The 13,250-nt window shown below is 43.9% G+C and overlaps 1 protein-coding gene across 1 annotated transcript in view; it reads left to right on the top strand.

The window, feature by feature from the left end:
• b3gat2 (beta-1,3-glucuronyltransferase 2 (glucuronosyltransferase S)) overlaps nt 1–13,250 on the top strand; it is a 113,118-nt gene that overhangs the window by 55,358 nt on the left and 44,510 nt on the right. The window contains exon 2 of the mRNA XM_043681835.1: nt 7,253–7,397. Within this exon, the coding sequence (XP_043537770.1) occupies nt 7,253–7,397 (145 nt within the window). The remainder of the gene's footprint in view (nt 1–7,252; nt 7,398–13,250) is intronic.

The raw sequence follows: 13,250 nt of genomic DNA, 5'->3' as shown, positions 1-13,250 counted from the left end.
ACCTCAGAGTACAATGGGACTTTGATCTGATGTGCTGATGAGCTGAGGAGTGGCAGATAGAGTTTATTTGAGCTAAATGTGAGGTGCTGAATTTTGGAAAGACATATCTGGGCAGGATTTATACACTTAATGGTAAGGTCCTAGGAGTGTTGCAGGTTTGTAGTTCCTTGAAATTGGAGCCTCAAGTAGACAGGATAGTGAATAAGTGTTTGGTATGCTTGCCTTTATTGGTCAGTGCATTGAGTATAGGAGTTGGGAGGTCATGTCGCATCTGCACAAGACATTGGTTAGGCCACTTTTAGAATATTGTGTGACTCTATGACTTTATGATATGATCCATATTCCTCTATTCTCAGCCTGTTCATCTATCTGTCTAAATGCCTCTTAAATGGTGCTATTTTATATACTTCTGCCACCTTCCCGGCAACACATTCCAGGCCCCTACCATCCTCTGCGTAAAAAATTTGCCTTGTACATCTTCTTTAAGCTTTCCCTCTTCCACTTTAAATTTATGCCCCCCATTATTTGACATTTCTACCCTGAGGGAAAGGCTCTAACTATCCACATCCACTCTAACCTTGCCTCTCATAATTTGATATGCTTCTATCAGCTTCAGCTTCAACACTCTTGCAAAAACAATCCAAGTTTGTTCAACCTTGCCTTATAGTTAATACACTCCAGACGACATTGTGGTAAATCTCTTTTTGCATCCTTTTCAAAGCTTCATGTCCTTCTAAAAGTGTGGTAGCCGAAACTGCACACCCTGAGGAACTCCTGCGGTGTAATCCTGGATTTGAGATGATTAATTTTCAAACAATCACAACCATCTTCGTTAGTGTGCCAGGTATGACTCCAAACAGCGTAGATTTCTCCTTGACTCCAGCTTTTTGAGGGCTCTTTAATGGTTTACTCAATCAAGTATGACCTTATCAAAGAGCAATCAATTTCACCTCATTTCTGGAATGCAGCATGTTTGAATCTAGGCTTTAATACGGTCAGAAGGCCCCTTAGTAATGCAAGGTTGGTGTCCCTGCCTATGTGCAATAAGATGTGGGTTCGAGTCCAGATGTGTGGCAGACATTTCTGAACAGATTAATGAAAATGTATATAATGAGGTCAGGAGCTGTGTGACCATGGCAGAATCCAAACCAAGGTCAATGAATGGGTTATTATTGTGAAAGTTCCACTTGATAGCACTAACTACAGCACTTTGCCAATGATTGGAAAGTACTGGTGTAGTGGTAATGCCCAAAGTTCCAGGATAATGTTCTGGGAGATTGGGTTCAAATCCCACCATGGCAGTGGGTGGATTTCAATTCAATGAAAATTTGGAATGAAAGGTTAATCTAATGGCAACCATGTCACCACTATTATATGTCATAAAGACCCTGACATGTGGGTAAAGATTGGGTCCAATGCCTCTAGAACACACTTGCTGGCAATGTCAGAGCTCAGTAATTTTACTGGAAGACAAGCATAGTATTAGTAGAGCCTTTAACTGCCCAGGATATAGAGTAACATACTGGCCTGTTCCTAAGGCCATCCAATCTGATTTCAAAATAGTTTGTATCAGTTGTTGAAATGCTTCTGAGCAACAGGTACAGAGTCCACCTTGGACAAGATCAAAATGAATAGAGAAGATTGACGAACAGAATATCACAGGGCTCAGAGTTGGTCTGTTTCACATATTGTCACAGCTGTGGAAAAAGTGTTCCCTCAAGATGGTCTGAATTAAGATTTTTTGTGAGTTTGAGAGTGTGATTTTGCATGCGTTCGATTATCTTCATTGGTTTCAGATGCATTCCATTGGGAAGCAGCTTGTGTGTACCATGAACACTAACATGACCTGGTTGTGCTGAACGGTCTGTCCCTGTGATGTAAATTCAAAGTTAAACTATATTAAATGACTGCTGATATCTCTTTTGACGCCAGTTCATTCACAAATGCAATGTTTGAAAGTTGATTCATATACCTTGTATGTTCAATGTTCACACCATTGTCGAAGGACTGGAGTTTTCAAGAAGATAATTAAAACCATGTTCACAATTACATAACATATACAATTAAGTGAAAATCCATTGCTGATAAGCATTGGGAGTCATAGACTCCAGATCATCCATTACTACATTCATAGAGTCATAGAGATGTACAGCATGTAAACATCTCCTTCGGTCTAACCCATCCATGCCGACCAGATATCCCAACCCAAGATAATCCCACCTGCCAACACTTGGCCCATATCCCTCCAAACCCTTCCTTTTCATATACCCATCCAGATATGGATGGGTATATGAATAGGAAGGGTTTGGAGGGATATGTAATTGTGCCAGCCTTAAATTGTAATTGTGCCAGCCTTAAATTCCTCAGATGCTTTTTTTTCATTTATTCATTTTGTGGTTGTGGTTGCTGGCCAGCATTTATTGCTCATCCTTAGTTGTCCTTGAGAAGGTGGTGGTGAGCTACCTTCTTGAACTGCTGTGGGTTGACCCACAATGCCATTAGGGAGGGAATTCCAGGATTTTGACCCAGCTACAGTGAAGAAATACTGATATATTTCCAAGTCAGGATGGTGAATGGCTTGGAGGGGACTTGAAAGTGGTGGTGTTTCCATATAGTGTAGGAGGTGAGTCAGTGTAGACTCAATGGGACAAAGGGCCTGCTTCCACACTGCAGGGATTTTAGGGGGCAGCACGGTGGCTTAGTGGTTAGCACTGCTGCCTCACAGCACCAGGGTCCCAGGTTCGATTCCAGCCTCGGGCGACTGTCTGTGTTGCATTTGCACATTCTCCCCATATCCACGTGGGTTTCCTCCCACAATCCAAAGATGTGCAGGTCAGGTGAATTGGCCATGCTAAAATGCCCATAATGTTAGGTGCATTATTCAGAGGGAAATGGGTCTGGGGGAGTTACTCTTCGGAGGGTGGGTGTGCACCTGTTGGGCCACAAGGGCCTGTTTCCACACACATGCCAGACTATGACCATCCCCAATGTGACCACTGCTCCTTGACATTCAAAAGGTGTTACCATCACTGAGCCCTCCAGTGACCAGAAACTCAATTGGACTCACCACACAAATGCAGTGGCTGCAAGAATCACTGCATTTTATGTGTTGAATCCAATTGGGTTTCTGGTCACTGATAACTCCCAGACCCATTTCCCTCTGACTAATGCACCTAACATTATGGGCATTTTAACATGGCTAATTCACCTAACCTACACATGTTTGGGCTGTAGGAGGAAACCAGAGCACCCGGAGAAAACTGTGGCAAGTAACTCACCTCCTGACTCCTGAAAGCATGTCCAACATCTACAAGGCACAAGTCAGGAGTGTGATGGAATACTCCCACTTGCCTGGATGAGTGCAGCTCAAACATCATTCAAGAAGCTTGACACCGTCCAGGACAATGCAGCAGCTTGATTGTCACTTTATCCACAAGAATGCACTTCCTCCACCGCCGACACTCAGTAGAAGCAGTCTGTACTATTTACAAGATTACTTCAGAAATTCACCAAAGATCCTCAAAAACCGATGATCACTTCCATCTAGAAGGACAAGGGCAGCAGATATTAGATTAGATTAGACTCCCTACAGCGTGGAAACATACCCAACCAGTCCACACCGACCCTTTGAAGATTAACCCACCCAGACCCATTTCCCTCTGACTAAATCACCTAACATTATGGGCAATTTAACATGGACAATTCACCTGACCTGCACATCTTTGGATTGTGGGAGGAAACTGGAGCACCCGGAGGAAACCCACGCAGACACAAAGAGAATGTGCAAACTCCACACAGTTAGTCACCCGAGGCTGAAATCGAACCCAGGTCTCTGGCACTGTGAGGCTCCAGTGCTAACTACTGAGCCACTGTGCCGCCACTTGTCAGCCCAAGCCTGGATATTGTCCAGATGTTGTTGCATTTAGACACTGATTGCTTCAGTGTCTGAGGAGTCGGGAATGGTGCTGAACATTGTGTAATCATTGATGAACATCCCCACTTCTGACCGTATGATGGAGGGAAGGTTATTATGAAGTAGCTGAAAATGGTTGGGCCAACAACACTATCCTGAGGAACTCCTGAAGGAGTAAGCTGGAGCTGAGTCAACTAGACTTCCAACAACCACAACCATCTTCCTTTGTGTCAGGTTTGACTTGAACCACTGGAGAGTTTGCCCCCTGATACCCATTGATTCCAGTCTTGCTAGGGATCCTTGATGCCATACCCAGCCAATGCAACCTTGATGTCAAGGACTGTCACTCTCATCCTCACCTCTGGAATTCAGGTCTTTTGTCCATGTTTGAACCAAGGCTGTAAGGAGGTCCACAGCTCAGTGGACCTAATGGAACCCAAACTGTGCCTTAATGAGCAGTTTATTGCTAGGCAAGTGCTGCTTGATAGAACTGCTGATGAGACCTTCCATCACTTTACTGATAATTGACAATAGAGTGATGGGGCAGTAATTGGCTAGGTTGGATTTGTTCTGCTTTTTATGTACAGAAAATATTTGGGCAATTTTCCACATTGTCAGGTAGATGCCAGTGTTCTGGAACAGCTTGGCTAGGAGAGTGGCAAGTTCTCGAGCACAAGTCTTCAGTACTATTGCCAGAGTGTTGTCAGAGCCCGTAGCTTCTGCAGCATTCAGTGTCTCCAAATGTTTCTTGGCATCACATGGAGTGAATCGAATTGGCTGGAGACTGGTATCTGTAATGTTGGGACTACTGGAGGAGACAGAGATGGATCATTCTCTCGACACTTGGCTGAAGATAGTTGCGAATGCTTCAGCCTTACCCTTTGCACTGATGTGCTGGGTTCTTCCATCATTGAGGATGGGGATATTTGAGGAGCCTCCTCCTCCAGTGAGTTGTTTAATTGTCCACCACCATTCAAAACTGGACGTGGCAGGCCTGCAGAGCTTAGATCTGATCCATTGGTTGTGGTATTGCTTAGCTCTGTCTATCACTTGCTGTTTTTGCTGTTTGGCATGCAAGTTTGGTAGCTTCATTAGGTTGACACGTCATTTTCTGGTATGCTTGGTGCTGCTCGCACCATGCCCTCCTGTACTCTCTATGGAACCAGTGTTGATCCCTTGGCTTGTTGGTAATAGGTGATTAGGGAATCCGGGCCATGAGGTTATAGGCTGTGCTGGAGTACAATTCTGCTGCTGTTAATGGCCCACAGTGCCTCACGGATGCCCAGTCTTGAGTTGCTAGATCTGTTTGAAGTCTGTCCCATTTAGTACGGTGAAGGTGCCACACAACATGATAGAGGTTATTCTCAATGTGAAGATGGGACTTCGTCTCTACAAGGACTGTGCGGTGATCACTCTTTCTAATATTATCATGGATAGATGCATCTTCAAGTGGCAAATTGCAAGGATGAGATCAAGTATGTTTTCCCCCACCACCTGCTACAGACCCAGTCTAGTAGCTATGTCCTTTAGGACCCAACCAGCTTGCTCAGTAGTATTGCTGCTGAGCCACACCTGGTGGTGTTCATTGAAATCTCTCACCCAGGGTACGTTTTATGCCCTTGCCATTCTTGAGCCATTTCAGTTCAGTGATAAGATTAGTTGCAACAAGAAAAACTGCAATTGGCTTCAATTATGGGGTAGAAGCAATGAATATAGTATTTTAATCAGTGTAGACCTGCATTAAGTGTCAGTCTTAAAGAGGACAAGGGATACCTCATCTCAAATTAGAAGTACTAAACATTTTAGTAGTCAAAATATATTGGAAAGAGCAGTGGAGATTGTTGATTACTCACGGATATTTAACAATTTAAAGTGCTGAATCATGTGTGGAAGTTACACAGTTTTAGCTGCTGAATCATGAGTGGTGCTGAATTATAGTTGGGCTTTTATGGTTTTAAGTGCTGAATAATGACTGGGAGTTTTGGGGTTTAAAACGTTAACAACATGACTCCTTTTGATTATATGATGAATATAATGAACCCAGAGAAATACTCCTTCACCCATTCGACACAATCACAGCAACTACACCATCAGTCACTGGGCCATGAACAACCTCTGAGTTTGCTGCTACCAAGTACATTCTGTCTGTGCCCTGAGTTCCAGATTGTCAAACTGTGTATAGCAGTATAATATACAGTTTAAACAAAACCTAGATAAGCTACCTGGCTATAGCACTTTTTTTCCCAACAGCCCTTTTGAAAAGGCATCCGAGTGTGATTTTCACATCTGATGAGCGCAGCTTAAACACTTATCTTGTTCTCTGATGTCCTTTAGGGAAGAATTCTGTCACCCTTACCCAGTCTGACCTGCATGCAACTCTAGACTCAAGCAATGTGGTTGACTCTTAACTAACCTGTGAAATAACTGAGCAAGTCTCAATTTGAGAAAGTCTCAAAAAAGAAATAAAAACGAACAGGCAGCCTGGCATTGACCCTGCAAAGCCGTCCTTAGTAACACCTGTGGAATAGTACCTAAAATTGGAAGAGCTGTCTCACAGATTAGTTAATCCAACCATAGTCATATTCACTACCAGTCAAAATATGTACTTTACTCAGGTCAGAATTGTGATAGAAAACTCCTTAGTTCCTGGATGAGTGCAGCTCCAATAATACTTGAGAAGCTTCACACCACCATCAAGTGAGCTTCACAAAGCAGCTCACTTGATTGGCACCATATCCACAAAGTTCACTTCCTTCACTACTGACCCTCAGCAGCAGCAGTGCATACCATGTCCAAGATGAATTTCAGAAATTAATCAAGGCTTGCATCTTGCAAACCCATGACCAATATCATGTATTCGGAGAAGGGCAGCAGATACGTGGCAATACCACCAACTGCAAGTTTTCCTCCAAGTCACTCACCATCCTGACTTGAAAGGTTATCACCTTTCCTTCACTGTCATCAGATCACAATTCTAGATTTTTGTCCTGAACAGCATTGTGGGTCTCCATACATGGACTGCAACAGTTCAAGAAGGCAGTTCAGCAACACATTCTCAGGGACTACTTGGGATGGATAAATAAATGCTGGCTCACAAGTGAGTGGAAAAAGACCTCAATAAGTCACCGGATACAGTGCCAGATGTTCACTATACCCTTTGTTTGATTCTCTTCTCATGCAAATCTGTCAGCACATAAGACAGCAGGCTACTGACCATGGGGTCATGCACTCTCCCAGCACACAATACTAAGTATTGTGTTGGCTTTATTCCTGTGCTTGCTTCAAGGTGATCACTGAGTCTCGTGTGACTGCATGTCAATACAATGGCACCTTTTGCAGATGCGACTGACCTATAAAGTGTCTGTATGGCCGGTTGGATTGGTTGGTGGACGACGTTATGAACGCCCAATAGTGAAAGAAGGGCATGTTGTCGGCTGGTACACAGGTTGGAGACCAGACAGACCCTTCGCCATTGACATGGCAGGTAAGACTGATACAGATTTCTCTTTCATTCTGAAAATTATAGAATCAGCTATTTCGATTTATATTTATTTCCTGCTTTCTCTGGTCTCCCATTTTGATTTAGCCCCTTCCTATTTCCCCTTCCTCTCCCTCACCTTAGATACTTTGCATGGCCCTTAATGGGCTGTGTGCATAATTATTCAATTAGAAGTACGAGTGATTTGCTAATGGTGTTTACTTGATGGAAAATCAAATACCGCAATGATGTGGTGATGAAGAAAACTCTCTCAGATCTTGGAGGAAGAAGGTTTTTACATTGCCTGCATTGCAAACATTAAGCTGTTTTGAATTGTCACTAGCACTATTTTCACCCATCAGAGGTAATGTGTCCGTGCTGTCTCTTAGTAATTGCTACAATTACAGAATTGTATGTTGATAAAGTACCTTGGATCAACATGTATGTATCATTTCAATTGTAGGGCAGTTATGAACTTAGCATGCTTTTAACATTTGAAATAGGACTGGAATATATAAATACAACAATGTCCATTCCATTAAGTTATATAAATTCTGTAAACTGTGAGATGTTTTAGGGCGGCACGGTGGCTCAGTGGTTGGCACTGCTGCCTCACAGCACCAGGGTCCCAGGTTTGATTCCAGGTGACTGTGTGGAGTTTGCACATTCTCCCTGTGTCTGCGTGTGTTTCCTCCGGGTGCTCCGGTTTCCTCCCACAGTCCAAAGATGTGCAGGTCAGGTGAATTGGCCGTGCTAAATTGCCCGTAGTGTTAGGCGCATTAGTCAGAGGGAAATGGGACTGGTGGGTTACTCTTCGGAGGGTCGGTGTGGATTTGTTGGGCCGAAGGGCCTGTTTCCATGATGTAGGGAATCTAATCTAATCTAATCATAACTAGGACATATGCCACCACCACTCTCCTCCACTTTGCTGAACTTGTACTTTCACTGAACAATTTCTCCTTTAATTCATCTCACTCCTGCCAAGTCAAAGGTGTGGCTATGGGAAACCACATGGGTCCCAGTTAGTTCCATGTATGGAGTATGTTGAACAATCCTTGTTCCAGTCCTACATTTGCCCCCTCCCGCAACTCTTTTCTCAATACATTGATGACTGTTTCAGTGCCACTTCACGCTTCTGACTGAACTTTGAAAAATGTTTTCATTTTTGCCTTCAATTTCCACCCCTCTATAACATTCATATTGTCCATGTCGACACTTCTCTTTGTTTCCTTGACCTCTCCTTCTCCATTTCAGGAAATAAACTGTCCACTGTCATCCACAACAAAGCCACTGTTTTCCATAGCTCCCTTCGCTATAGCTCTTCACACCCCATGTTGTGCAAGGATTACATCCCATTCTCCCAGTTCCTTCACCAACAACATGTTTGTTCAGACGATGCATTTTCCAAAATTTCCTGCCCACTGTGGTTGACCAGGCCCTTAACTGCATCAGACCTATCACCATACTCCCTTGCCCACTCACAATAGTGTGATCATGTCCTCCTTATTCTCACTTTTCATCCCACCAGCCTCCGTAGTCAAAGGGTCATTCTCCGCCATTTCAGACAACTCCAGCAGAACACTACCACCAAACACATATTCCCCTCACTCCCTCTGTCTGTATATCACAGGGATCGTTCCCTCCAGGACACACTAGACCATTCCTCGACCAGATACCCTTTCCATAGCATCATCCAATGTAATCGCACCTCCTCTTTGCCCATCATCCAAAGACCAAAACAGTAATTCCAGATGAAGCAGCATTTCACCTGTATGTCCTCCAAATTTGTATATTGTATTCACTGCACTCAATGTGGCCTAATCTACATTGGAGAAGCTCAACACATACTGGGTGACCGCGTTGCAGAACACCTCTGGTCCATATACAAAATTCACCGCGACCTTCCTTTAACCGGTCATTTTAATGCAGCATCTTGCTGGCATGACCACTTGTCTGTCCTCGGCATGCTGCAATGCTCCAGAGAATCACAGTGCAAACTGGAGGGAGAACATCTCATCTTCAAGCTAGACAGTTTACAACCTTCTGGGCTCATTGTTGAGTTCAGTATCTTCAAATTGTGAACCAACTTCCATTCCTTCTTTTTGCAAGTGTTGGATAACTTTATCCCACTGAGACAGGCAAGGAATGGTAAGGTGAAGGAACCTTGGATGACAAGAATAGAGGAGCTTCTCATCAAAAGGAAGAAGGAAGCTTACCTAAGATTGAGAAAGAATGGATCTGGCACAGCTTTTGAGGATTACAGGGTAGCTAGGAAAGAACTCAAAATTGGACTGAGGAGAGCTAGGACAGGGCACGAAAAAGCCTTGATGGGAAGGATTAGGGAAAACCCAACGGCGTTCTACACATCCATGAGGAATAAGAGAGTGATCAGAGACAGAGGCTAGGGCTGATCAGGGATAGTGGAGGGAACTTGTGCCTGGAGTCTGAAGAGGTAGGGGAGGCCCTAAATTAGTTTTTTGCTTCAGTATTCACTGGAGAGAGGGACCTTGTTGATGGTGAGAACACCGTGGACCAAGTTAATAAGCTTGAACAGATTGGTATTAAGGAAAGTCAATGTGCTGGAAATTTTGGGAAGCATCAAGATAGATAAGTCCCAAGGGCCGGACCAGATATATCCAAGGTTACTACGGAAAGCAAGGAATGAGATTGCTGCACCTCTGGCAATGATCTTTGCATCCTCACTCACTGATTGGGGGGAGATTAATATTGTTCCATGGCTTTGTAAGGGGCAGGTCATGCCTCACAAGCCTTATTGAGTTATTTGAGGATGTGATGAGACAAACTGATTAGATTCCCTACAGTATGGAAACAGAATCTTTGGCCCAACAAGTCCACACCGACCCTCTAAAGAATAACCCATCCAGACCCATTCCCCTAACCTATATTTACCTCTGACTAATGCACCTAACATTATGGGCAATTTTGGATGGCCAATTCACCTTACCTGCACACCTTTGGATTGTGGGAGGAAACTGGAGCACCTGGAGGAAACCCATGCAGAATGTGCTAACTCCACACAGACAGTCACCTGAGGCTGGAATCAAACCTGGAACCCTGGTGCTGTGAGGCAGCAGTGCTAACCACTGAGTCACCGTGCCACCCCTGGTCAAGCAGTAGATGTGATGTATATAGATTTCAGTAAGGCATTTGATATGGCTTCCCATGGTAGGCTCATTCAGAAAGTTAGGAGGTATGGGATACAGAGATATTTGGCTGTCTGATTACAGAATTGGCTGGCTGAAAGAAGACAGCGGGTGCTACTGGATGGAGAGTATTCCTCCTGGAGCTCGGTGACTGGGTGGGTGGATTAGTAAGCTTGGTGAAGACAAAAAGGTCAGTGGTGTTGTAGGAAGTGTCGAGGGCTGTTGCAGACTACATCAAGACATTGACAGGACGCAGAGCTGAGCTCAGAAATGGTAGATGGAGTTCAAACTGGATAAATGAGAAGTGATTTATTTTGGAAGGTCAAATTTGAATGCTGAATGCAGGGTTAAAGAGAGGATTCTTGGCAGTGTAGAAGCACAGGGGGAATCTTGGGGTCCATGTACGTAGATCCCTCAAAGTTGCCACCCAAGTTGACAGGATTGTTAAGAAGGCGTATGGTGTTTTGGCTTTCATTAACAGGAGGATTGAGATTAAGAGCTGCGAGGTTTGTCTGTAGCTCTATAAAACCATGTGGTTAGACCACACTTGGAATATTGTGTCCAGTTCTGGTCGCCTTATTATAGGAAGGATGTAGATGCTTTAGAGAGAGTGCAGAGGAGATTTACCAGGATGCTTTCTGGATTGGAGGGTTTGTCGTATGGAGAGAGGTTGAGTGAGCTCAGGCTTTTCACACTGGAGAGAAGAAGGAAGACAGATGACTTGATAGAGGTGTACAAGGTAATAAAAGGCGTAGATAGCCAGAGACTTTTCGCCAGGGCAGAAATGACTGTCATGAGGGGTCATAATTTTAGGTGATTGGAGGAAGGTATAGGGGAGATGTCAGAGGTAGGTTCATTACGCAAAGAGTGGTAGGTGCATGGAATGCACTGCCTGCGGTGGTAGCTGGGTCAGACGCATTAGGGACATTTAAGCGACTGCTGGATAAGCACATGGATGACAGTAAATTGAGGGTTTGTAGATTAGGTTGATCTTAGATTAAGATAAATGCTTGACACAACATTGTGGGCTGAATGGCATGTACTGTGCTATACTCTTCTATGCTCATTGTTCTATGTTGTATCATCAGGTAAAAACCAGCATTAAGTGTGTTCAAGAAAAACTTCTTGAGCAATATTTGGATGCCCCTACTAGAGAAGGAACAAAACTTGGCCTTCTCCTGGGAAATAAGGTAATGCAAATGACAGAGGTGTTGGTAGGGGAGCATTGAAAAAGATAAACCTTCTCTAAAAATTAAAGTTCTAAACAGGAGCAAAGCCAATTTTGATGTTATTAGATAGGAACTTTCAAAGTTGATTGGGGTAGGCTGTTTACAGGTAAAGGCAAGTGGGAGGCTTTCAAATATAAGATAATGAGAGTTCAGAAATGGTATGTTTTTGTTAGAATGAAGGGCAAGGCTGGCATGAGTAGGGAACACTGGATGTCTAGTGATATTGAGGCTCTGGTCAAGATAAAAAAAGTAGGTATGTCAGGTACAGACAGCTTGGATCAAGTGAATCTCTTGAGGAATGTCAGGGGAGTAGGAGTACACTTAAGAGGGCAAAAAGAGGACATGAGATGGTTTTGGCAGATAATGTTAAGGAGAATCCAGAAAGAGTACAAGTACACTAAGGGCAAAAAGGTATCTAGGGAAAGAGTAGGGCCCTTCAAAGATCAACAAGGCCATTTATGTGTGGAACCACAGGAAATGGATGAGATACTAAACAAAATATTTCACATAAGCATTTACTGTGGAGCAAAGTACAGAAGCTTGGGAACTTGAGGAAACAAATAGTGATGTCTTGAAAGGAGTCCAACATTACAGAAAAGGAGGTGCTGGAGGTCTTAAAACGTTATCAAGGTAGATAAATCCCAGGAACTGATCAAGCATATTGGAGGACATTGTGGGAAACTAGGGAAGAAATTAGCAGGGCCCCAAGCAGATATTTGCATCCTCTGAAGCCACAAGTAAGGTGCCGGACGACGGAGAATTGTTAATATTGAGCCTTTATTTAAGAAAGGCTGCAAGGAAAAGCCAGGGAACTATAGACTGGTAGGCCTGACTTCAGTTCCAGGTTAGTTGTAGAGGGAATTCTGAGAGACAGTATTTGCATACGTTTGGAAAGACAAGGACTAACCAGAGTCAGTCATGACTTTGTGCATGGGAAATTCTGTCTCACAAACTCAACTGAGTTTTTTGCGGATGTGGCCAAAAGGATAGATGAAGGCAGAGTGGTAGACAATGTCTACAAGGACTTTAGCAAGGCCTTTGAGAAGGTTCCGCGTGGTAGACGGGTTATTAAGATTAGATTAGATTCCCTACAGAGTGGACATAGACCCTTTGGCCAAACAAGCCCACATTGATCCTCAGAAGAGTAACCCACCTAGACCCATCTCCCCACATTTACCCCTGACTAATGCACCTAACATTATGGGCAATTTAGCATGGCCAATTCACCTGGCCTGTACATCTTTGGATTATGAGAGGAAACCAGAGCACCCAGAGGAAACCCATACAGACAGAGGGAGAATGTGCAAACTCCACACAATCCTGAGCCGGGAATCAAACCTGGGTCCCTGGCATTGTGAGGCAGTAGTGCTAACCACTGAGCCACCAGGTTAGATAACATACAGTCCAGGGAGAACTAGCTGGTTGGATGCAAAATTGGCTTCACACCATTAGATAGAGAGTGGTAA

This window comes from Chiloscyllium plagiosum, chromosome 3 (assembly GCF_004010195.1).
Source record: "Chiloscyllium plagiosum isolate BGI_BamShark_2017 chromosome 3, ASM401019v2, whole genome shotgun sequence".
Lineage (NCBI taxonomy): Eukaryota > Metazoa > Chordata > Chondrichthyes > Orectolobiformes > Hemiscylliidae > Chiloscyllium > Chiloscyllium plagiosum.
The sequence above is the reverse complement of the archived record's forward strand: the minus strand, read 5'-3'. Positions and strand labels throughout refer to the sequence as shown.